General features: G+C 42.8%; 1 protein-coding gene across 1 annotated transcript in view; it reads right to left on the bottom strand.

Annotated features, from left to right (window-relative positions):
• LOC143340181 (cadherin-7-like) overlaps positions 1 to 24461 on the bottom strand; it is a 100059-nt gene extending 75598 nt beyond the window's left edge. The window contains exons 1-2 of the mRNA XM_076761839.1: positions 24087 to 24461; positions 18861 to 19424 (exon numbers count right to left, since the gene is read on the bottom strand). Of these exons, the coding sequence (XP_076617954.1) occupies positions 18861 to 19097 (237 nt within the window). The 5' untranslated portion in view covers positions 19098 to 19424; positions 24087 to 24461. The remainder of the gene's footprint in view (positions 1 to 18860; positions 19425 to 24086) is intronic.
• Between the last annotated feature and the right edge of the window lie 310 nt (positions 24462 to 24771).

The following is a 24771-nucleotide window of genomic DNA, read 5'->3' as shown; positions in this document are numbered from 1 at the left end:
GCCAATAAGACAGAAACTGGTGTGTTAATAGAGCAATATATCAGTCACATCAGCCGAGAAACGGGCGCCTCAGAGGACTCAACTCTCAGACAATTACATCTGCATTTGCTTAGAAATGTGAAAATCTGGAGTGCTGCAAACGCAGATTAAACTGAGGGGGGTACTTAAGGACTGCACTGAGACGCAAGACCACAAGTGATGGTAGAGGATGGAAAGACAGGGATGGCAGTGCTGGCCAGTTAGCAGGTCCTGAAATACCCCAACAACCACTGGATGGATTACCACTAAACTTTACAGAGACATTCATGGTCTCCAGAGGATGACTCCTACTGACTCTGGTGAGCCCTTGACTTCCTGTTGCGCCACCATGAGGTGGACATTTTTGCAGGCAGTCATATTCCCCTCAGGCTGAACTGTAATACTTTGATCCCTGAAGTAGTCGTTGTGAGCTAGATTTGGCTTAAAGCACCACTATGCCTACTGCCACGTTCATGTTAAACCACAGTTATTGGAATTATAAGTTTCCGACTTGTAAATAGCATTCGTGTCAGCTTCTGAGGCAGAAGTACGAGTGGGATTCTTCTGAAAGCTCTGATAAATCCGACTTGCAACTTACTAATATGGAAATACCTGAAAACAAAACAAATATAGACGCCTCACGTCAGCCAAAGCTGTGGTTGGATGTAATTAAACCCAGATCTAACGTCGTTTTCAATCCATGAGCACGACGAGCTCCGTGTAACCATTCAACCGTGTGGATGACACACGAGCCATCAACATGGGAATACTTCCCATCTCTGCCTTCTGCCCCGTATGACGTGACTGCAGCGTTAGTACAGCCAGCAAGCATGGCTGCAGGCTGTTTCTGATGTTAGCTTATCACCCGGCAGAGGCTGGGTGATTGTAGGGATTACATAAATTTACACTGATCGAACAACTGCCTCACGTCACCTCATGCAGCCTGCTGTTAGTTTGGAGTGGAACCTGAAAATCTGCCACTGTTGGCGGAAACACTGAGCAGTGCCGACACCCTGGACATTTAAACAATATGTATGCTTCCTTTGTGAGTAAATGTGGTATTATGGGCAACTGTGTTCCATCTATTGCTCACATGACACTTGGGAATCTCGCTGTCAAGAACGAGTCAACTTTGATTTTGTCTGCTGCTTGTGGGAAACCAATGTGTTGTTCCTGTCGCCTCGCAGTTGCCTTAAGTACCCCAGACAGCAGAAGAGTGAGGCTGACATCTCTGCTGTATGTGCCACCGTCTGTGGAAAGACCCCGAGGCCTAAGGATGAGGAGTCAGCAGAAGTTTGGCCAACGCGGGGATGTCATGACTCGTCCTGGTCCCTGATTCTAAATCAAACCAGACCCGCGTGACTTGGCAACATGTACTTGCTTTTCACCTCATCATTTCTCTGATACAAGGTGAACGAATGCTTTAAATGTTCATTCACAGTAAAAGCTTTTAACTACAGTGGATTTTTCTCCATTAAAGTGAAAGAAAATCCTTTTTATGGGCAAGAGCAACATCTAAAATTCAACAAATAAAACTGTTGACCCTAACATAAACATTTTTCAACGTTTAAAGAATTTAAGCCAAATAAAAACAGCAAAAAGTCATAAACTGCAGCGCAGTCTTTGTAAAACTACGAGCCCTGGTCATCTTTGTGGTGGGGCGATGGATCCACCTTTTCGCTGACTTGCATTCAAACAGAAGACGACCGCTTTCCTATTCACTTCAATCTGGATACATCCTGTTACTGTGCTTAAATTAGACTTAGTTCAAGTTGTATCACCCTGCATTTACCTCGTTATCACTCTATTTTCATCGATAAAACGTCTGTAAAACCACACTGATGCAATAATTTGGATAAATATAGAGCATAATAACATTGAATTTATCTTATTTACAAAAGTTTATGTGCAGAAACATTCTATATGATGGTAATATTCGGTTTTGTTGTGCTACTTTTAGCACGAGAGCTCGAATGTTAAACCAGCTCGACTGATAAATCAGCCCACGTTAGCTCAGTGCAGATATGTCAGTATCAATATCATTTTTATAGTCCAAAATTGTTTTCCCAAAAACCAAAAAGCATTTGCTGCTGCAAGTTACAAAAAAGTTACATATATAAAATTTATTTTGTATGCAAATGGACATGGTATGATAACCAATGCGATATGTAACCAGTATACTGCTGCAACTAATCTCAACACTATCATTTATGATTGCTATCAACCTGAAAAATTAGGTATGCTATAATTAGCATTAATGGATATTTCAACCAATTTGTAGATGCTTTTTTATTTTCATAATATAAAGAAGTCATTGCAGTGTTTAGGGGTGTTTGTTTAAGCCCTAAATAAAGGAAAAATACAATGATTACCTTTGAGATTTCTCTCTCGCCAACTTCCTGGAAGGAAGTGCTGAAGGCTGCTAAAGATAGCTCAGTCACATTGTGACAAGTGCAACTAATTTTCAACTCTGACTGTACGCTGATCACTCTGTGGGTGAATCCAGCATGTTCTCCTTCAGTAAATCAGATTCAATGTGTCTTTAATGACTTAAATGTTCTTTTAATTTTGTTTGACACATAACAAAAGAATCGGGTCAAAAGTGCAGCATGTTTGCACCTCCATGTCCAACACATTTACATCCAGACCACTTGTGTGCATGACGGATTTTCAGATGAGATTTGTTTGCGTATGCTTGGTATTTAATCGATACAGAGGTCAAACAAAAGCATAGGCTCGTACTATGGCTTCCATCCATTATTAATGTTTAGTGCTGTTAAATTACTTTTTTCATTTAATCTCAGCTGGCCTTGCCTTCTCTTACTTCGCTTAATGATTTCCTGCGTTTCCCAAAATGCACAGGCGACATACCTGAAGCTGTTGTATGAATCGTACGTGTAGGCGGAGAGAGCAGTGAAGCTCTCTTGACATTTACCGCTAATGTTTTAGACCTTTAAATAAAAAAAAAAAACCAGAATCTGTAAATCAAGTCTCCTGTAGACATTTTAACGTTTCTTAAGGTGGTATTTTTGCATTAAACCCTGTCAGCATTAGTATCTGTGGCAAGTGCAGACAGATATTTTCAAGCTCATGACAGATGTGATTAAATTCATAAACTTTTAACCTAGTGTGGGAGGTGAAGACAAGGAATTTCATTTACATGTAATAAAATCAGCATATCTTAAGAGTGTGTCTAAAATTCACAAGAACAGAGACACGCACTTTTCTAAGCTACCTGTACATGTGGCCAGTGTGCCCAATGCTTCCAGTCAATAGCTCTTGGCAAGCAGACAGCTTTACATGATGTACTTTAATTGATGGGACTCTGCAGGAAGTCGGACTGATAATCTATGGGAAAACAGACGCAAATGACCCGACAAAGCATTTACCCAGCTGCGTTACAGTTCACAGCTAATTATAATGAAAGCCTAGCTTGCAGTCAGAACGGGCTGATGCATATTCACTGTTCTATATCAGAGTGTGCTGATACCAGCCTCTTAAATAACTGCTGTACGGCGCATGCGTTACTTCTCTCCACTCTTTTCTCTGCATGTTACATTGTTAGATGTGTGAAAAAATACTGAAACTCAAGTCCATCTGTTCCACAGTTTCTGGCAGGGGAGGAGACACTGAAAGCTGAAAGTACATCAGCACATATATCAGCACATATAAGAGTGGACACATATGATGCCACTGTCATCCTCTCATTTTAAAAGACCTTAAATTTACCTGCTGCAGGTCTTTGTGCTGGATTTGTGAGACTTCTTCTGATACAAAAAAAATGTCTCAAAAAAAGCTGATTAAAGTATCATTACTCTGTATTTTCTCTGTAAGGATTTACTCACATTTTAGAATTTCGGATTCTCATTTTGAACGAATGCATCGGGCTGCGACTAATGATCATCTTCACAGCAAATTAATCTGCACGTTCTCTTTTCGCTTAATCGTGCGGCCTGAAAGATGTCTGGTAATAAAAGTACATCTTTGTCTGATCAACAGTGCAAAACTCAAAGATATCTCAGTTTTGTGACATAAAATGGAGAGAAAAGCAAGAAATCTGCATATTTGAGAGGCAGACAGTATGATTTTATTTGTTGCATTTTGCAAGAAAAATGACTTTATTGATGAATCAAAATAGTTGCAGATTATTTGTCGATGGACTAATCGACTCACCGCTGCAGCTCGAAACATTTCAGAGTTAGACAGTGTCATCTTCATCATGTGCTGCTGCTGGCAACTGTGGAGCTTTTTCAGCGGAGGAGCACAGTCAAATATAATCCACGTCCTGAGAATATTTCTGACACATTGTTCTGGTGGACGATGACTGAAGTCAAACTGTGCTTGTACCAGTTTCTCATGTCAGACGGTCTTGTGGGAATCACCCCTCTGAGCAGGATGTGCTGCAGCCGTACCTCTATGTTTTAAACAGAAAGGAGAATATCTGGAGACTGAGAGGAGTATTCTTTCCACTTTACTGCATGGCTGTAATGACTCTAACTGGAATTATTTTAACTTTTTTCCCCATTAGGGCTACAAAACAAACCCCAAAAAGAATGCTGCCACCAAGCAGTTATTTTATTATCCATCAATGTGGTGATTATTTCCTCATTTTTAGCCAGAAAATACTGAAAAATTTGCTTTGTTTTATCCGACCAACAGCCCAAAACCTTAAGATAATTAGTTTACGCAGAAAAAAAAGAAAAAAAAAAATCACAGAAAACAAAGAAAAGCAGCTAATCTTCAGTGAGACTGGATTTTTGCATGAAAATTTTCAGCAATTCTGGAAATATTATAATAGATGACAGCCATTCCTTGGTCTTGCTGAGGTTTTGTCTGACAAAAACTGAACAAAAACAACAATTACGACCATTTTCTGTTTTATTTTGTGATAAAAACTGTGATGTCAGGCGACTGACTTATTTCAAGATGCATCAGTGCCAAAATTCAGAGCTTTACAGATGGAAGAACATCCATGTTTATGCTTTTTGCATGTGCAGCATCTCACATTTCCCTCCAAGTTTCTGTTACAGTGTGCAAAAAAAGCCTTGCGACAAAAACATGTAATGCAATCAACTTGGATGAGGTATGAATTTCACGATAAACACTAAAAACCAGTGATAATTAGAACCACAGATGGAACTCTAACAAAGGAGAAACAAGAAACTCTGAGGGGGCGCGGGATGATTAACTGGATAAAAAAAGGAAAAAATACAGAATCAAGTTACACAAAATTCTGTTATTTTCTTCTGACTAGTATTGAATCTTTGCTTTTTAGTGAAAACTCAAATGTATTTTGTATTAGATAATTCAATGCCAGTGGTGGGTGATGCACATGCTTGTAGGTTGACGAGCTCTCAGCATTATCACAGGTTCAGGAGGACGACTGTCATTTAAAACGCTGAATTATTTTGCTGTATTGAGACATCGACACTAAACAGATGGACCAAAATTTAAGCTAAAACAAACTCCTGAATCAAAGCCACAAGATAAATTTCATGCTTCAGTTTTGCTAACTTAAGTTCTAATGAAGAGCTACACCTCCACTTCAGTCCATGATTTGGCATTGAGTGGATTGAGGAGACTGAGACTAAACTTATATGAACAGTGTTTTTTGGCTTTGAAGCGGTCAGTGTGTGCGCGTCTGTCGACTAAACTGTGTGCATTGGGCTCTGGAGAAAAAGCCTGATGTTCAGACTTTGTCCTGTGTGCAGAGAGAGCACGAGGAGTCGTGACGCAGTGGCTTTGAGGCCTCCTCTTATATCACCCCTCCTTTGCTCGGGCGTGTTGACGACCCTAATCTTGAGCAAAAATGTCAAATTATGTTACATTACATTCATGGCTTTGTATTGGCATACTGACCAAAAAAACCTGTTATTTATGAGAAAGTTTCAGAGCGGCAGAAACAGTAACCATAGTAACTCTCATTCCCACCTGCAGGTGCACGGTGCTGCTCTGTGATTGGCCTCTTTGTGCGCTACAATGTTAGCAGCTAGGAATTTGTTTGTGTGACAAAATGTTGGCGTGAGAGTGTTTGAAAAGTGTCGTACGTGAGTCTGTGCAGCATGCAACTGACCACCAACCGCGATGCTTTCAAAGACTGCAGTCATGTGGAATTTCAGGAACCTTCACACACAAAACCTTACATACCATAACCAACAAACATCACCCACTGCTGGCACTGAAGTATGTAATCCTGAACCCTGTGACTCAATCCTTCCTGTAGTTCTTTGGGCAAAGAATGAAAAAGCCCACCTGGACTCTACAGCGTAAGCGAAGCCCGGTGCGAGTGAGAAAGAAAACACGAGGATAATGCCATGTCTTTTACACTACCAACAGTGCGGCTACCATCCAAAGGGATTATAAACAACTCAAACAAGCAGTACTACTTCAAACAATAAAATACCTTATTAAACCCCAACATGAGAGGGCCTTTGGGAAGGAAGACTTTTGATGTGTACACAATCCCTCCAGTAGTGAATATATTTAGTCTTGCACAAAGAAAAAGAGCAAATCACTCTCCTGACTCCATTCTTCATTCTGAGGGATATCAGGAGCCAAATTCAATAACAACTTTAGATCATAGCCCAATCCATCTCTGAATCATCCCATAGTCTTTGCATAGCCTTAGCCCCTCGGCATAATTTAACACTGACAGACTATGAACTCATCTCTTCCATAGAAAATGAATGGGCTGGGTTCCAAGTGCAGGGTATCTTCACAGATATCCCTCAAACTTCTCTGGAGCCACTAAATTTAACTGAATTCAGGCTGTGTCAAAGTCATATCTACTGGAAGGGAAAAATGGGCTGAAAGGGAATGAAGTTTGGTCTGAATGGAGTGAAAATAATTTGTCTTACACCTTTAGCTACGATTGTACATTGGCCCTTTAACCAATTGTCAGCTTGAGGCGAAAAATCCTATTGACTGAAGGTAAAGTTTCAAACAGGTGAGTCTGGATTTTTGTGCAAAGTCACATTTTTGTGGAAGAATCGCATTCAGTGGGAGGAAAAGACATGAATGGCATCAGAGGCAAGTTTGGTAATGCGCATGTCACATGAAATAAAATGACATGCTTTAATTTCACACACAGAAAATGTCCTTGGGTTTTCATAAGCATTAAAAAAGTCCACAAGAAAGAAAAATGATTACTAAACATTTTCTGCACCACCTAAGATCCACTTATCCCTGTTGTCCCTGAAACTGAATGAATGCTTTGGGGTAAGAGAATGAAAAGAAACAGAATTGATTCAGCCACCAGCTCTTTTCAATACACTTATTGTGGTTACTTTTTTGTATGAATTAGCCCTGGGCTCCGAAAGTCCAAAATCAGTCATGTGGAGTCAGTAATGAGAGGGGTTAGTTTCGTTCAATGAAGCAATTATGCTTTTACAGCCACGCCTTGCAGAGATGAAGCGAGAAAGCGCAAAGGTCACCTCTTGCATTCTGATTATTTACCGGATCAGCTTGTCATTACACTCAGGCTTTGAACAAAGTGATACAGCCTCGTTTTCCGAGCTCTCATCATCGTTTATCGGGGGGTTCTCCTATACTACTCATAGCTTCACCACCCCCTTAAAATCACGATGGGGGCCTAGTCGCCACAAACTCTCACAATGCTCAACTTTACTGGCAATAAAAACCCTGTCTGTTCACTCAGAATGACGTCTTCCTCATTGAAATACCCTCAAAATTAAAGACTTATCATGAGCCTTATATGGACACTGGTTTGATGCTATTAGCAAATTTTAGCATGCTAACATGCTAAACTAAAATAGTGAACATGGTAAACATTTCACCTGATATACATCAGCATGTTAGCATTGCCATTGTAAGCATGTTAGCGTGCTGAATTTAGCACTTAGCTCAAAGCACCATTGTGCTTAAATAGCTGCTAGCATGACCGTAAACTCCATGACTCTCGGACCCCATTTACACTTGGCCTTAATATACAACCTGTATCTGATCTGGTTAAATGAATGCATGGTGTACACACACAGGGTAACCACATTCTCCAGAAAAACAAAAACAAAATCAAACTGAAGGATCACCTCAGTCTGCCGACTCCCGCTAGCTTAAGCTGCCCAACAAACGCAATATGTACAAATCACAGTAATCGTTCCTCAAGAGTCATTTGAAAATGAAATACACCCGTAGCATTGCTTCACTTGACCTGGGATGTGCCATGTCTGCCAGTGCTGCCTAACTAATTGCATATTGACGCCTAATTACAATGCAGGCAGAATCATAATGAGCGAAAGCTTCAGCTTTCAATGCAAATGTTGGTGGTTCAGATGTCATTATCCAGATACAGGTCACACGTTACTACCAGGTGGAACTGGGGCCTTAGTCTTGTCCAAGAGGCAGACATGCAGTGCTAGAACGAATATATTATTTAGCAAAAAAACATCCTCCAGTACACCCAGATGAGAAATCTTTTGATTGACATGACTGACATTCAAGGCTCATTATTAGGCAAGAATAAAAGCTTGAATTAAAAGCTGAAATGTTGCATTCTCTGATGTAATTAGTGACTACGTGCAATTAGAAAACAAAAAAAGACTGTAATGAATTCAACACAATGATTCAAACACACAAAACAAAGATAGAAATCGTAATTAACGCACTTCCCTGGATTGCAACCAAGTACACTATTTCTTCTTCTCTCTGCGGCCATTCAAAAAAGAAAAACAAAGTATGTATTATCTCTGTGTTCTCCTGCTGCCAAGTGTATTTTTTACACAATGAATCGGTGACAGTATCTTGGGCTGCTACCAACATGGTCTGCAAATGATAAAATACACCTCCAAGAGCAAAGGTGCAGAGGCACCATTGTGAATCACCGACATTAGTCCGATGACTGGCTCATACAATACCCTAATTGCCTCGTGTTCCTATGCACAGATTCTCCTCAGCAGAGAAACGAGCCGTTGCTCATATCGCTATTCAAGTCACAAAACATTACCCGAAACCAGGACACAAGAAGTTACAAAAGGAAAAAAAGATTTGACCACATTATTAAAACACGTGACGTAAATCTTTTGAGGCTGCTACCTGATTTTGTTTACCGTGCCCTGTGTGATACATATAAATAAACCGCACTGATGTGGAAATAAGCACCACACTAGTCGGTTACTTTCAACACAGCTCAGAGCGAGGCTTGTGTGTGTTTGTCATGTTTTAAAAGGGGATGCCAAGTAAAAAAGCTGTAGTAGAATGACTATACTAAGAGCCTTTCCAGTACATGTAGGTCATTTCTCCTCCCTGTGGAAATATAGCCTGTTTTAGGATTAGAGGCTATGATTCATTATGACTGAATTTAATTACAGCGAGAGGTGGCCAATGCATCCCCGGTTTTAGCATATTAGGGTCCCTTCATCCATTGGATGGTAAATGTCTAGAGGAGAGTGTGGGGGTTTGTGTGTGTGTGTGTGTGTGTGTGGAGGAGGGGATGGAGGTAGGAGGCTTCAGGTTACTTTAGCAGAGCTGCAATTTGAACACGTTTGCATGCACACACACACACAGGCACACATGCAGATACACACACACACATAAAAGCAGATTACTGTGAGTAATCAGGTTAAGGTGAGAAAGTAGGATAACTCATTTATGTGTTTCACTCTCCTGTTTCCAAAAAACTGTCTGACATCAAAAACAGCCCTCAGTGCACTGTTGTTAACAAAGAGAGTGCATGTGAGCCATTATTAAGACTTCCTACCATTCTAATAAATAACGCATATTGTTATTTCTATTAGAGAAGTGACTGCCGGTGAGACATGAGGTAGTGCGCTGGTTCCCAGCCGCTACTGTCACATGAGCTCCAGTCGCCCTGCGTCCACACCAGCTGTCACGTTCCTTTGAATTGATTTTAAAGTGGACGTGTCGACTCTACGCCTGCAAAAAAAAATCAGCATTGTCCTTGTGAGCTAATGGAATGCTGATGTTAGCATTTAGCTCAAAGCAGCGCAGCACACTTAGCAGTTTGAGCCTCTCTGATAGCTTGCTGGCTACTTTTCCTTACGTGGCCTTAAGGTTTTGGTTATTGCTTGTTGTGAGAATTAGACATCAATTTACCTACTTGCATTTATTTTCCTCCTACACACAGACATGTAATATTATAGGCTACAATATGTAAGCCTATATTTGGCCAAATTCCTGTGCAACTCCACTTTCTTTCCATGCTCCCTCTGGCTCCAGCACAGGTACATAGACCCTTGATTGGGAATCATTAGTGTCGTGTGCTCCTTCATTGGTACTTTCCAACATAAGCAACAACTCCAAGACACCCAGATAAGGTTGTACTGTACAACCGTTTCACCTTCCAAAATAGCTTTGTTAATCCAATTATTCTTCCTCCCTTAACATGAAAAAGGAAACCAAATTTCTCACTTAGATGAAAATTAGATTCTGAAATTAGACTACTGCGTGAAGTGGGGAATAATCTGATTACTATGGAGCCTCCATGTTTGTTAAATCAATGAAGGTTTGATAGACTTTAAAACCTGGTGTCCCACGAGCAACAGAGGGTAATGAATCAATCTCAAAACACACCTGACACGATGAGCAACTCTCGGATGTTATCTGTAGTAAAAGGAAAAATAATAGAGATGAGGAAACTCAATACCTCTGTACTTTAAGGAAACATTTGTAATGCCTCAAGTCTCTTGTCTGGTGGTCTATCAGGCTTTATGAAAACCTATTGCAGAAAACTGAGATCAAGCTGCTTTCCATTCACACAGATATCCGTGTGGAAGGTAATTAGTCAGCCCATGCAAAACGAGCGCCGTTCTATAGTGCCTCATTGCATTTTGAGAACAGTCCAGCAGCCTCTGCATACAGATGCCTGACCACCATCTCTCCTCTCATATTAGGTCTTTTCCCCCGCTTTTCAACTAACTAAATACAGTTTTATATTCACAAAAGGCAAATGGTCTCTTCTTTAAACCTCAAACTCTTGCAGGAGGAAAAAGTCGCATACATTTAAGCAACTTCTTTGAAATGCATGAACTGCCTATATGCAGCTGAGCCTTGCCATGTTTACATTATTCATTGAGATGTAGAAGAACACTTGATACCACTGTTATACCAAACACAACAGTCTCCAGGCCACCTGTTATCCACTTTGTAGAGGAAAAATAGAGAGATCTAAAACTTAACTTTTGTGTGTATTCATAGTACGTCTACCCTCTCAGCACAGGCTGAGGACCTCTCTTGAATTATTCAGGATCAGACCTGTTGGGGATGTCGAAAATTCAATACATCAGCACTTCAGGAAACTTCAGCAACCCCGAAATTCAGGAAAAAAAAAAAAAAAAAAACATAAAAGAGGATACAGACAGAAAACATAAAGTGAAATACACAGTAACTTCAAACTATCTCGCAGCCGCCCCGGCCTGTAATACTCCTTAATATTTAAGTACGTTACAGTATTATTAGCTACAAGAAAGAGTACTTATCTTACATAGTACACCAACATACTGAAACAAAGCACCTTTGGTTTCACCAAGCCTTCAACAGGCCGCCATTAACTTGAAGAATGTAGCCGAGAAGTCAGACAATGGGAATCCAAGTTCTAAATAAGTTAAGTTCGACAAAAAAGCAGCTTCTGTAATAAGTGCCAACACATAAGAAGAAAATCACTGTACAAGACCACCTACACCTGCCGGCTTTGACTTGGACTGGTGTTATTTGAGTAAATGTGTTGTAAATATGGGTGCAGCGGATCACAAAACTCAGGGTTCGGCTCATATCGAGGTTTTGAGTCACAGATCGGATCATTAATCAGATCAGGAAAAAAGGGCTTTGGGTTAAATAGATTTTAAAATGTTTCGCTCTGATGCAGCCGCCTCTCTCTGTCTGTAGTCACTCACTCATTGCCCCGCCCACAGGACTATGTGATTGGTTATCCGTCAGACAGACTGCTTTGCCACTGACGTGCAGACAAGTCATAGGGAAGGCATTTCTATGATGACACGCACGCACGACCACTGACAATGACCGAAGTCTTTCAGCGGAGGAGGAAGCTGCGACTTTAAATCAGCCGCTCAAACTCAATCATCATCAGGTGAAAACAGAGAGGACACCATGTTTAAAATACTGGGATTTTATGCTCCGTATCTGGAGAGCAACCGTTTAATTTGACAGATTTATCAAGGTTAGAGTGAATTCACTGGACGTGAAGCTTAAACTGCCCACTGGAGCAAAGTTGACTGTTGAGTTTATGAGCGGAAGCAGCTGCAAGCCCCGACAGAGCCATCGTCTACCCGCGTTCACTGGTGCTGCCTGTTTAGACCTTTACCCGGACCGCGTGGGCGTGAACAAACCGTGCTTGATTGACACCTCCCTCACTCCCCTGCTAGTTCTGTTGCAGGTGTTGGGGCGGGACCGCGTGGACACCCTCTTCGTGTGAAAGAAAGTGCACATTTTGGGTCAAAACCCACTGAGATCATGTGTGTAAATGCTGGCCTTTAGTCGGAGCCCATTGGTGGATGAGTGCGTTGGAAACCACAGCACAGATGTTTGGCACAGAGCTGAACATTTTCTCTAAAATGAAAGCCTTTGCGTGATTATTTGGTTCTTCGGCTTCTGGCAACACTGATTAATCAATGTGTCAGTGGCATGAGGTGGAATAAATATTTACAGGAAATTTAATTTCGTTGCACTTATCAGTTTGATGGCGAAGGGTAAATCACATTCCCTGTTGAGCCATCGAAGAAAACTCATATTTTCCTGGTTGAAATGTCCAGTTTATTGCGTGTTTCGGTCTTGAATCAGTCTCACTTTACTCGACACTGACTTGACTTTGTCCTGACCTCCTTCTGGACTTTACTGGAGCTAAAATTGCCCCGCTGATGTTGACTCCAGCCTCGGCCCTGTGCTGTATATGAGAGACGCCGCGACAGTAAACAATGTTCCTCCTCTGTCCTTTCCCCTACCCCGCTGATAACTACCCTCTAGTCTGGTTTACACCGCTGTTTTCATCCTCTTTGATTCCCTGGCTCAGATAAAGGCTTTCCCACCATCCCAGAGGCCCCCAGGATGCTTCATGAGCTCCCCCCTCTGTGAGCTCTTGTCCCTGGGTACTGTGTGTATGATGTCTCCCCCCCTGTCAGTTTGAATCACCCTCCTCCCCGGCTCAACATGCTGCCCTCACCACTCCCCAGCTGCGCCGACGTGTTTGCGGCACCAGCGAGTGTGAGTCGACGCTATTGAGACTGACCTTTGCAGCGGCGCCCTGCGCTCTATGATTCTAACCCATTTGACAGTGAACGTCTAATAGAATGCTAATGAAGTAGTTTGCATAGTAACATGTTATGTTGGCTCCGTTGCAATTATCTGTGGAACCATCCCTGATGCCCACGATGCATATTGTTTGATTATTAAACTGAATTACTGTCACGTACAACACCAGGTTCTTGCTTCCAGGTCAGAAATTATTCATGCTGCGCGCTCATAAAATGTCCAATGATTATTGCAGTAAATATGATCAAATGTAAGACTTTTTTTTTATCCACTTTAAGATTTTGCGGGGAGCAATAAGAGATCCTTCTATTCGGAGATGTTTGCCATTCTCTCGCTCCTCATCGAGCTTCTTTTATTTGTACTGCGAGAAAAGCCTCTGCGAGGGAGGAGAGCCCCGGCTATTGCTGCCTGAATGCAGCCTGAATTATAAGGTGAAGTAAGTCCATCTATTACTCTGATGGTTAGTCAGACTGCCAATCTAAAGACACCTTTGTTTAAAAAAAAAAAAAAAGGGTGAGATTTGGTGTGTGTGCTTGTTCCTCCCCTGATGTGAAGCAGTACTCTGCCTCACGGGCTGCGAATGTCTCCAGTCACCTGAATATAAACAGATTCATGAAAAAGGATATGTCCTTAACAGAATGTAGCGGTGGCATTACAAAAGTTATTGAAAGGAGGGAAAAATATTCCAGAGTGTAAAGCGAGGAGAGTTAACAAAGTCCTAAACATGACTGTTGACTTGTCTGTCATGTGGTACAGCACTGCACGTCTGCGCTTCTTCAGCAGAGGCTGCAGACTGGGACATTTCTCAACACTTAATCACAAAAATGCTCTGCAGAAAATGTTAATCGCATCATGTTTACCAGTAAGTGTTTGTTAAGTGGATGAGTTGCTCCAGCATTCTCGCTTGTTTAAATATGTGCGTCACCAATTTGCGGCGGAGAATGTGCAGTTTAAGGTTCTTTAATGTATGTTTCTGCTGGCGTGATGTGACTGCAGCTGATTCCAGGCCAGTACACTTACCCGAGGCAGAGTGCCAAGGCATAATGAGACATTTGGTTGTGAAATTCAGAATCTGACAGAATGCATTAAAGCCAAGCAGACTGCAGATGCAAAGGGAGCAGCCAGGCCAAAGCGATGACTTCCCATTTCCTACCAACTATATCATATTTCCCTTTGCTTCCAGCCAAACAAATGACCAAATTGTGCAACGGCTGTGCCATTGTTTGGACACAGAATCCCATTGTTTGTCATACTAGATACATCGGATACGTCTGACAAAAGCAATCAGTGGTCATGTCAGTCTGGTGTTTTTGCTTATCACCTGCTGGAAATTTTAGAGCTGAGTATGAAAAACTAGCTTCTGTTTGGCTGCGTTTTTTCTTTTTTTTGGCAGAAGCTACATGAAGAATTAATTTCTGGTAAGGTCATTTTCTTGACATGGCAGGACCTTCCATGTCGCTCACACTGAGTCACGAGGTCAGGGTGTCCCGCCCAGACTTTTTACAGCGTGTCCTTGTGATACCAAACAAACACACACCATGTGACAACCGTGATCTTAGGGAACAAATAATGTGACAGCTCCTCAAGCTCCCAGGCAGCCCGCTCTGCCCACGGGGAGTAAATGAATCTGATTTTTCCTATTTCTGGAATGGTTAGATTGAGCTCTGGCACGAGGTCAGATGTAAAGATGGAGCCGGCGTGACTTTTTTCCACACTGCTGTGTCGTCCCCTGACTGCCAGGACCACCACTGTAAGCACCAAAGCAAACAAAAGCTCAATCGATACATGTGTGAGGACAAAATAAAAAGGCTACCAGTTAGAGAAGGGGCTGCAAACGAGTTTGTGTATATTCCATGTGGATAAGCAGATCTCTACACATCTATGAATAAGTAATCAGCCTGTTCGCGTCCTGCGGGATTTACTAACAAGAAAAGCAATCAGACATAAGCATGTGTAAAAGAAAAGCACTCGAAATTTCCCGGCTGCCGCGCTGGCCTCTCTTTTGTAACTTTCAAAATGGGCAACACAGGACAAGGACACATTTGAATCAGAGAGCAGATGTTCACGAGCAAAAAATACTCTCCCCGCTGGTCAGATATAGTAGATATCTGGAGACACACAGATCAGACGAGACAGCGTTTTAAGATACTGTGGACGCTTGGACAAGAAATGACCTTTAGCTGAACTCCTGCGGTGTCACAAATAGGCTCGTTCTGATTTAGATGCTTCCATCCCTCTGGCAAAAACAGTGAGGAGAACAATAGGACAGTCAAATGTATCCTAATTCCAGCTGGAGACGCTAATCCAGTTCAGAGACAGCAAGGAAATGGGCTTGTGAGAGCAGACCCGGCAAATACATGCAGATGAGAATGATTATCCTGCAGATGAGCGGAAAGATGAAAACTAATTTAATAATAAGACCAGAAAATTCTCCAAGATAACAGGGATCTAGAGACCAATCCAAGACCCATCTGGCCTGCACTGCACACAGCAGAGCCATTTTCTAGGCAGGAGCTGTCCATTTACACAGCGGTGCTGAAAGCCTGGGAGCAACGTTTGTGTACACCAGACCCTGTGATGTAAAACACCAATTTTACAATACAATTTAAAATAAAATGGATTTTGTTATACTATGGGTGTTGATTAGATACAAAAAGTACATTTTGAGGTACTTTTCCCTGCATTTTACCGAACTCTTTCAGTTTCAAGCTCTCTTGTTTTTTCTTTTTACGTTACATTGATTTTACAGCTATAATAACTCGTTTACTTGCAGTCGTGGACTGTAACTAAATACTATTATTCATTCTGCGTTTAAGTACACTTTGAGGTACTATATTTAACCTGACACTTATTCAACATCAAAACTTACCAGTTTTGAGGAGCATACATATATATATATATATAAATACATATACTGCACTAGACTATTAGACTTCTATGGTACTATGTATATCTACTGTATCTCAGAGGGAAATAATGTACTTTTTGCTTCCCTGCATTTATTTGACGTATATTATATCCTCAAGTTGCAGAGGGTGGTCCTCAAGCTCTCGAATTCTGGGTTTGAAGGACCACACTCTGCAACTGGATATTGGACTTCCTCACAAATAGACCCCAGACAGGCGGTCGCACCTCCTCCACTCTAGTGCTCTACACCGGAGCCTCTGATGGCCGTGTGTTCAGCCCCTTCTTGTTCATTGTACACCCACGACTGCAAACCCCGACGTGTAGAGAACTCTGCGGTTCAGTCTGCTGACGACACCGCCATCATCAGCCGGGCGACAAAAAATAATGAGAATTCACATCAGGAGGAAATAAACAATCTTGCAGAGTGCCGCTCAGAGAACAACCTGCTGCTCAACGAAACCAAAGAGCCGATTTTAGAAAAGTGGAGGCAAAGACCCAAACCTGAGTCTACATCAGTGGAGCCGAGGTGGAGCAAGTGAGCAGCTTTAGGCTCCTGAGAATCAGCATCACACTGAAGCAGATGTGGTCGTCACACATCCTGGTAAAGAAAGCTCAGGCACAACTGAAGGAGACTTAAGAAGGCAAAATTCCCACCAAGTCCTTCTTAACTTTTACAGGGGAGCAATAAAAAGCATCCTGACTGGAGACACTACACACAGGCACGTTTGTGCACACGGCTCAGCTCAGGAGGGGCTCTGCAGCGGGTGATTAAAGCCACCCAGATCATCACTGGAACCCATCTAGCGAGCATCGGAGACATCAGCGAGGTGAGGTGTCTGCACAGAAAGGACCCAAAGGACAAAAAAACACCACAAACCCAAGTACAGCCTGTTCACCTTCCTGCTGTCTGCTGAGCTTTACACAAGTATCCACTGCTGTACCTGCAGACTACAGAGCAGCTTCTTTCCTCAGGCTGTCAGACACCTTCAGTCATATTCACTTATTATTTACTTATTCATTTATAGAATTTTTGTGAGCAGCATAAAGGGACAACAAAGAGCATCTGGTTATACTACATCCACTGAATTCCTGTAATTAAAGGCTCTAAAAAGTCAGAACTTCATGTTATTTTACATGAAATTTTTCATTGTTCTGTGCACTTCTCACTGGTTTGAAGTGGGCGGGGCTCACTTAGAAGCAGGTGATGTCGCATGCTGCAGGGCACCAATCAGAGCAGAGCAACGTCAGACTCAGAATCAGATGACAGTTGGTGGGATGTTTGTTTACCGTCAATCAAACCTGATCAAAACAACACCCACCCAGTCCTGATGGAGCAGAAATCTGCTCAACTCTTAATAAACAATACCTTAAAAATCTTTTTTTTTTTTTTTAATTAACATTGATCGTTGCTTATTTTGTCATGAATATTTAATGCTAGAGAAATACTTTATTTACAGTATTTCCATTTTATGCTACTTTCTATTCATACATCACTACAGGGATCAACAACAACAACAACAACAACAACAACAACAAGAAGTTGGGACAGAAGCAGCTAAAGACTGGGAAAGACATGGACGCTCCAAAAACACCTGTTTGGAACATTCCACAGGTAAACAGGCTCACTGGTAACAGGTAAGAGTGTCATGACTGGGTATGAAAGGGGCATCCTGGAAAGGCTCAGTCGTTCACAAGCACATGATTCTGTTTTTATCATGTTTTTGGAGTCAGTGTTGTAAGATAAGACGAACTGTTATACATTTAACAAGACAACACACCTTCACCCAAAACACTCACAGGAGGCATTTTCCTGCATTCTGAGTACTTTTACTTCTGATACTTCAAGCATATTTTGCTGTAAATAAATGTCTGTACCTGCTCACCGCTTAGTGTTACAGGTACGCTCACTTTAGCTTCTTAGCTCATTTTGTTGGTGCAGTTTTATTTTAAATACAAATTTGACTGCAGGACATTTACTTGTAATTAACTTCAAATGACATTTCTTCAGGTGAAGACTCTTCTTCCACTGGTCTGTATATATTTCTACCTGAAGGAACGTGATCCATAATAGAAAAGCAGAGCTACCGTACCTCACCAACGCATGCTTAGTCACTTTGTCTCTGTACCCTCTCATTAATTATGCCATTTGTGTCATTGGGAGGGTTTCATACTTATTTATCTGCCAAAACATGCATTACTTTGATCTATCTGCTTGTACCTTGGCAGAACACCTACTCCACAAAGACACTTTTGAGTAATATGTACCTTTTCTGGGGAATGATTACGGTGCAAATTACCTTGTCAAGTCGTACAGCGTCCTCTAAACTAAAGCTGTACATTTGTACAAGAACACACTTCAGCCTGGCTGGAATAAAATGCAGGATACCTTCCCACACTGTCTGTGTTTTGTCTTTTCATTTGTTTAACGTTTTATGTAGGGCATGGGGAATATGTACACCTCTGTAAAACTCTGCTGCGTCCCAGTTTTTTGCAGGTCATTATGGTAAGAGGTTATTGATATGTGTATTACTGTACAGGTGCACTGAACCTGGTGCCAGAGCTGCAAAAATAGGGTATGTGAGGATGTGTGAATCAGTTCATCACAGGGTTTAGGAGGCAGATTCAGTCACATTTAAAGCAGCACACATTGTTAAGCCGTGCTAATGTTGATCCGTTAGCAGTCACAGATCGCTTACCTTGCCAACATAGAGGGGTTCATTTCCTGTGTACTCCTCCAATACGAAGAACTGGTTCCATACCCAGCTGCGTTTGTGCCTGTGCAGGACATCCCAGGGGTCTGGATCAGAGTGTGGGGACTTCTCCAGATCCCCAGAGCTGGGATTCAGCCCCCAGCAGCCCCTCTCCCGCAAGGGAAGCAGGAGTGCCAGGAGAGCCAGGGCTCTGCATATGCCTGAGCAACACCACCCCATCATCTGGGCCTCCTCCAAAAAGCACTGAGGCCAGAAGAGGAGCAAAAACTAAAAAAAGACAGTGAGGCTGAAATGTCAAAACCCTCAGGGTTTTATCCACACAGTCGTGACCCTGTGTTTCAACAGAAAGCAAGAGCAGTCAGACCCTGCGCACGGGTTGAAAAAGAGTCAAGCTCTGCATTTTGCTGCGTTGCTCTTCTTTTTCCCTGATTGGAGACTAAAAGTGGGGTAATTCCCTCCACTTTGGAGCCGGGGAGTTGACATTAAAGCTGGCTAACAGGGTCAGTGGCGACCAGGCAGGCTTCAACACACAGGCTGTATAATTGGCACCTATCAGAACAGAGAGAGGGAGAGAGGGAGAGAAAAAAAGGAGAGAGACAAAGACATAGAGGAGAGAGGAGAGAAAGTACCGTCAGCAAAATTGCCTCTGTGACCGCAGTCACTTTAGACAGCAAGTAATGTGCCTGCTGATGCAACGATAATGACATTTTTCACCAATCATAAAGAAATTGGTCAAAAATGAATAGACAGTAAATATGGTGCAGACAATCAACATAACGTCCTTCACATGCGCACACTCACCTACGCAAATGGCATAGGAAAATCGCGGGGGAGGTCAAAATGTTAATCAGGGTAAGATGGAGACACAGAGTTTTCAATGCACACGGGCAAAGAGATTTCACAGCGAGTGAAACAACAGTGGCTGCACGGAATAACAATCAAAACGCCATTCAGGCCGGCTCCCAATTATCCGGGCTTTACCTCACCAAGGTCATTATTTTGTCACATTTTCTTTGTATAAGATCATGGCGTAATGGCGGCGGGGCTCGCCACTCAACGCTAACAAGCCGCATGATCTGTGTGGCGAGCTCTCATTGCCGTGATTAAAAATAAATCTGAGCTGTCAGCAGCATGATGGCCCGAGCGCTCCTGACCTCTACTCCGAGCAGTCTGTTTGCCGGCCTGAGCACATGCAAGGGGATCTGTCTCCCTGCCGTCGTCATGCCGTGACAGATCCCCCAAGATGCCAGAACATGAAGACTTGTCAAAGCAGAGAAAAGCTTCAGCTCCTGACAGATAATGTTCGTCATGTCACAACACATCCTGGTGGTCCTGAGCAGTTGAGCAATTACACAAACTTCATAATATCGCTGGTATTATCTAATTTGACGCGTAACAATGGCTTTGACTGATTCCCACAATAAATATTGTGAAGGAGCAACACTCCACGCTTGGAGGCGGCGAGGATGCGCAGCAGAGCTCGCTGGCAAATTTATGCAATATCTTGGGAGGATACTGACTCAGAAATGCCATTTCAACTTCAGGAGGTCTTCTGAAAGCAGACGCTTAGAAAACTGAGAGCTTGACCGCACGTATATTTATTTCCTCGCTGACCTCTCTTTCTCTCCCCTCTACGCAGAGTATTGGCAGGGGCCTGGATGAGGAAGGTAATTGCTTTGGCATAAAGTGACCTCTTTCTTCCCACACACAGATTCTCCGGTTCTCATTTTACTTCCTCTCTGATCCCCCCAGCAAAATAAAAACAGCAAACCGCACATCCTGTGGAAGTGATTTGTTGTACCTCGCCACGGCAGAGCCATTATTCTGTGCTAATAATTAACACGGAAGTAAATCATAGCGCCGTGATTGTCACCTCTGCAGACACCTAGATCTTTGTGAGAAGCACCCTGAACATAAGGGAATCTAATTTTTATAAATATCTCAGTTTAAATTGTTTTTTTCCTTTCAGTGCAGGAAGCACACGAACCCCTACGAGGCACAACTTTATCCAAGAAGCCATGAAGCTGTGAAAACAGTCACCCTGACCTGTCCACGCTTCCAACATGAACTGGAATACAATATACCGACACGCTAAGGCTGCAACACGTGAACGTGCACAGACTAACACGGACAAAGTCACTACCTCTGCATGACAATTTAATGGTAGAGGTGGAAAGTGGAGCAGATCTGGCTGCAGGGCAGCACGAGTTGCGAAGCCAGGTTGCAGCGGTGGTATTGTGGGAGAGAAAACGGCGCGGGGTCAGATTGAACCGAAGTAAACGCTTCTAATTTTGCTAAAGTCTGAACACTAGAGGAGACGGGGTCAGATACAAACTGCAGATAATGCTAATGTAGTTGTGGGTGCAGCAGCTTGCTCAACAAGGCACGTATTGGCTTGCTGGTAAATGAGCTTTTGCTGATTTCCTCTGTTGTTGATTTGTCCAAATTATTAAGCATTTCAAGCTGCTGAGAAATCAATTCTTCTGAAACATTTCTCAAAATGAAAGCATATTATGTCAAATGTGGCTTCAAAAGCTCTTCACAGCCAAGCAAATACAAAGAAATGGACGTGACGAGACAGTGCTTCCACACGATGACTTCCATTCCTTCTTCCTGTTGGTGTCAGGTGATTGACCGTAAGCAGAGCGTAATGCAGCGCTGATATGAAAACACTCAAGTCAGTGCACGACGAAGCGGCGACGAAACAGAGGGAAACTTTGGCGGAAACCAAATGAAGGCGTTGTGTTCACTGCGATGGATTATCTCACTCGGTGGAAGCTGCTTTTCATACTGTACAGGAGTGAAAACCAGGCCTGATGTCTGCGAGTGTGATGACTAAAATACTGTCAGATTTAAAGGGCAAAACTGAGAAAAACAGAGGCATTGTGCTTTAACTACCCAGGCAAACTGCCTATTATTCTTCATTTAAAGTCAGTTTTACCCTCCTGCCTTAAAGCGCTCGCAATGTTTGGTGCCAAACGCTCTAAATGCTTCAGTTGGTTTTCCACCCTGCAGAGAAAATCAAACTGCTGCTTTTTGCCCTCATCATTTAAAAATATTCAAATATCAGCACAAAATATCCTCTTCTGGTTGACTCAGTCAGCCTTTTCAAAAGTGGTCAAAGTCCACATTTGACTTCCTGTAAAGAGAAGCAGACTCATTGTTGGACAGTGCCAAAGCGATGACGCTAAATTAAGTGAAAATGCGAGATAAATCCGTGAATGTAAAGCCTCCCAGTCGTCCCCCGGCTCTGTTTCTCTTACACACACTGTTCTAATCCCATTTGCCAGTCTCACAACAGGATTACCAGAGCTACAGCGCTCAGTAACCAATCGCACGCTTCCTCTGTACCATATTCTCCTCAATCATTGTGTACATTCACAGTGTCTTCCCTCGTGGGCCAGGACGCACGACACAAACTGTGTGAGAACTTGAGTTGATTATGGTTTGAGACGCTTCATAAAGGCTTTTTATGGCGTCGTTTAAGTTTATGGGATATTCTCCTTATTTTTGAATCATCTGCAGGTGGACACCAGCATGTAGATCACGTCTTTGCAATAATTATATGAGCAGCTTTAATATAATCAATAACGAGGCACTTTGTTGTTTTTTCCTCGACCTTCTCTTTCCCCTTTGTTTGTCTCTTTCAGGGGAAAATCAAGAGCGCGGGGGCAGCTGAAGAGCCACAGTAACCCCGGAGCTGGCGAGTCTTCAAGGACACTCACAGCACACAACAGGCCAGAGTTTAACAGAGGCAGGAGCTTGAACCCGAGTCCTCCGGGTGAAAGGTGGTCTCCCCACTCAACGATTTCTGACTCATTCATTTGAATCCAACCTTTGCAAGTGGATTTGAAGCTGACTGACACGCCGCATGGACAAGACACAATGCAGAAACTGTAAAGAGCTCCACAGAGGGCTTAACAGAGTTTACTACAGATGCTGCATGTTAGCAAAGACAGGAATTTGCTGAGTAGAGTGCAGAATAAAGTCTGTCCACCCAAACAGCAAGTGGATACTTGATAAATGAAAAAGGCTGAGTTATGACACTTGTTCACTCCAATTCATATCCCCGCGACAGCAGCGAAAACTATGTGTTAAATGAAGTATTTTTGGAATCATGCTTTAAAAAAGTCTTTAAAGTGAGACCCACACATTCACAGCCACATAAACACGTCTCCCTGTCCTTGCAGCTACATAATATGAAATGCTGCGGAGGGGTTGTGCAAAATACTATATCACACTGCATTTTCCACTCACTATGATGATTATATGGCTCACAGGCAGCACAAACACAGCTGATTATTTTGCAGGGCAGAGATCTCATAAACGTCGATGCATCTTGCTTGAAAATAAACATGCACTGCAAGATCCATCTTTAGAAGTCATTTTATTGTGTATTGATCCACATGTAATCTTTTTTGGTCCTTAAACAAGTGGCACATTCTGCCAGCTTCTGCCACTTCTTCCCACTGCAGTTATTACTTTCATGAATTTCCTCCAAACATGTGGAAGTACATTAAACTGAAATATAGCAGATCGTTTATTTTAGAAAAATCTAAATTTCTATCCCCCCCCCCCCCTTTTTTTTTTTTACCCCGCTTGCAGTTTTTTTCCCCACTTGTTCACGAAGAAAAAAAATAGATGTTGCAGCCTGTAATCTCCTGACATGGACTCTTTGCAGTGTAAATCAGCAGGTAGCCCTCCGCTCGGCCTTGCGCACCGATGTGCCCTGACTGCTTTGACCCTCCTGTTTAGTATCAATCATTGCGCATTAGCTGTCAACACCTGCACAATGCAGAAAAAAGTTCGCAGGACGCACCTGTTCCCGAATCGATGAGACACGTTCGTCCAATTTAAATAAATAAATAAAACCGCTCGCATCATTAACACAGATCGATCGAACATCTGAACAACTTCGGGCTTTAGAGAAATAAAGCGGAAGATGACAGATGACGGTGCCAAATAAACACAGGATGGGAATCGGGCAGCACGGAAGCACCGACAGTAAAAATCTCTGCGAGCGACCGCCGCAGGAAACCTGTGTCCACGGAATACTAATTACAGAATAAGCGACGGGACAAAAAAAAATGCACAGAATACCCAAGCAGATCATAAATTAACTGCGACGCATTGTGGGTACGTATAAATAAAATTCGCCACATGACTGCCAACTGTCCTCACCGCGCTCTGAAATCCGCTGGAAATACTCACCAAAAGAAGGTGGGATAAGTTCACCGCCGCACAGATGGTGGCTGCTGGTAAAAGTTGGGTTTTTTTCCTCTCCACGCACCACACAGAGGAAAACGGCTTACGTCGAAATGAAGAGTTTAAAAGTTTTCATGGTGAAATTAGTCCTGATGGCAGAGCAGGGCTGCTGGAGATCGGCGACTGGATCGCGCGTAAAAATGCTCTCACCCTTGGCAGGGATATGGCAAGTCTGATCTCTCCCTCTCTCCCTCTCTCTCTCTCCCTCTCTCTCCGCAGTGCTGCCTCCGTGCAGGGAACCCCAGCTGCAGGGTTTCGGGTACGCATCTATCTCTCCCCTACATAGGCAACAGGGGACGCGCAGCAGCGAGGAGTCAGAACGCCGGGCGAGACAGGAAACGCTCTCATCTGAGCCAAATCCTCGCTGACTGGAGTGGAGAGAGCCTATCGAAAGAGTTTGACCAAAATAAGTTGGCGGGGAGGGAGCCAGAAACACACGCCGCGATCTGGCAGAGAGAGAGAAGAGCCGAATTTTCAAATCTGCCAAGTTTTTTGGCAGCAGATGGCATGTGTACTGTTAAATGATTGCCTCGCTGGTGCAAAAAAAAAAATCAATACAAAATTCTTGACACCTTCGACCAATGAGAGGAGTGGAACACCCCCTACTTCACCTTGAAAAATAATTAAATCC

This window comes from Chaetodon auriga, chromosome 21 (assembly GCF_051107435.1).
Source record: "Chaetodon auriga isolate fChaAug3 chromosome 21, fChaAug3.hap1, whole genome shotgun sequence".
Classification (NCBI taxonomy): domain Eukaryota; kingdom Metazoa; phylum Chordata; class Actinopteri; order Chaetodontiformes; family Chaetodontidae; genus Chaetodon; species Chaetodon auriga.
Note: the sequence above shows the minus strand (reverse complement) of the source record. Positions and strands in the feature narration are given on the sequence as shown.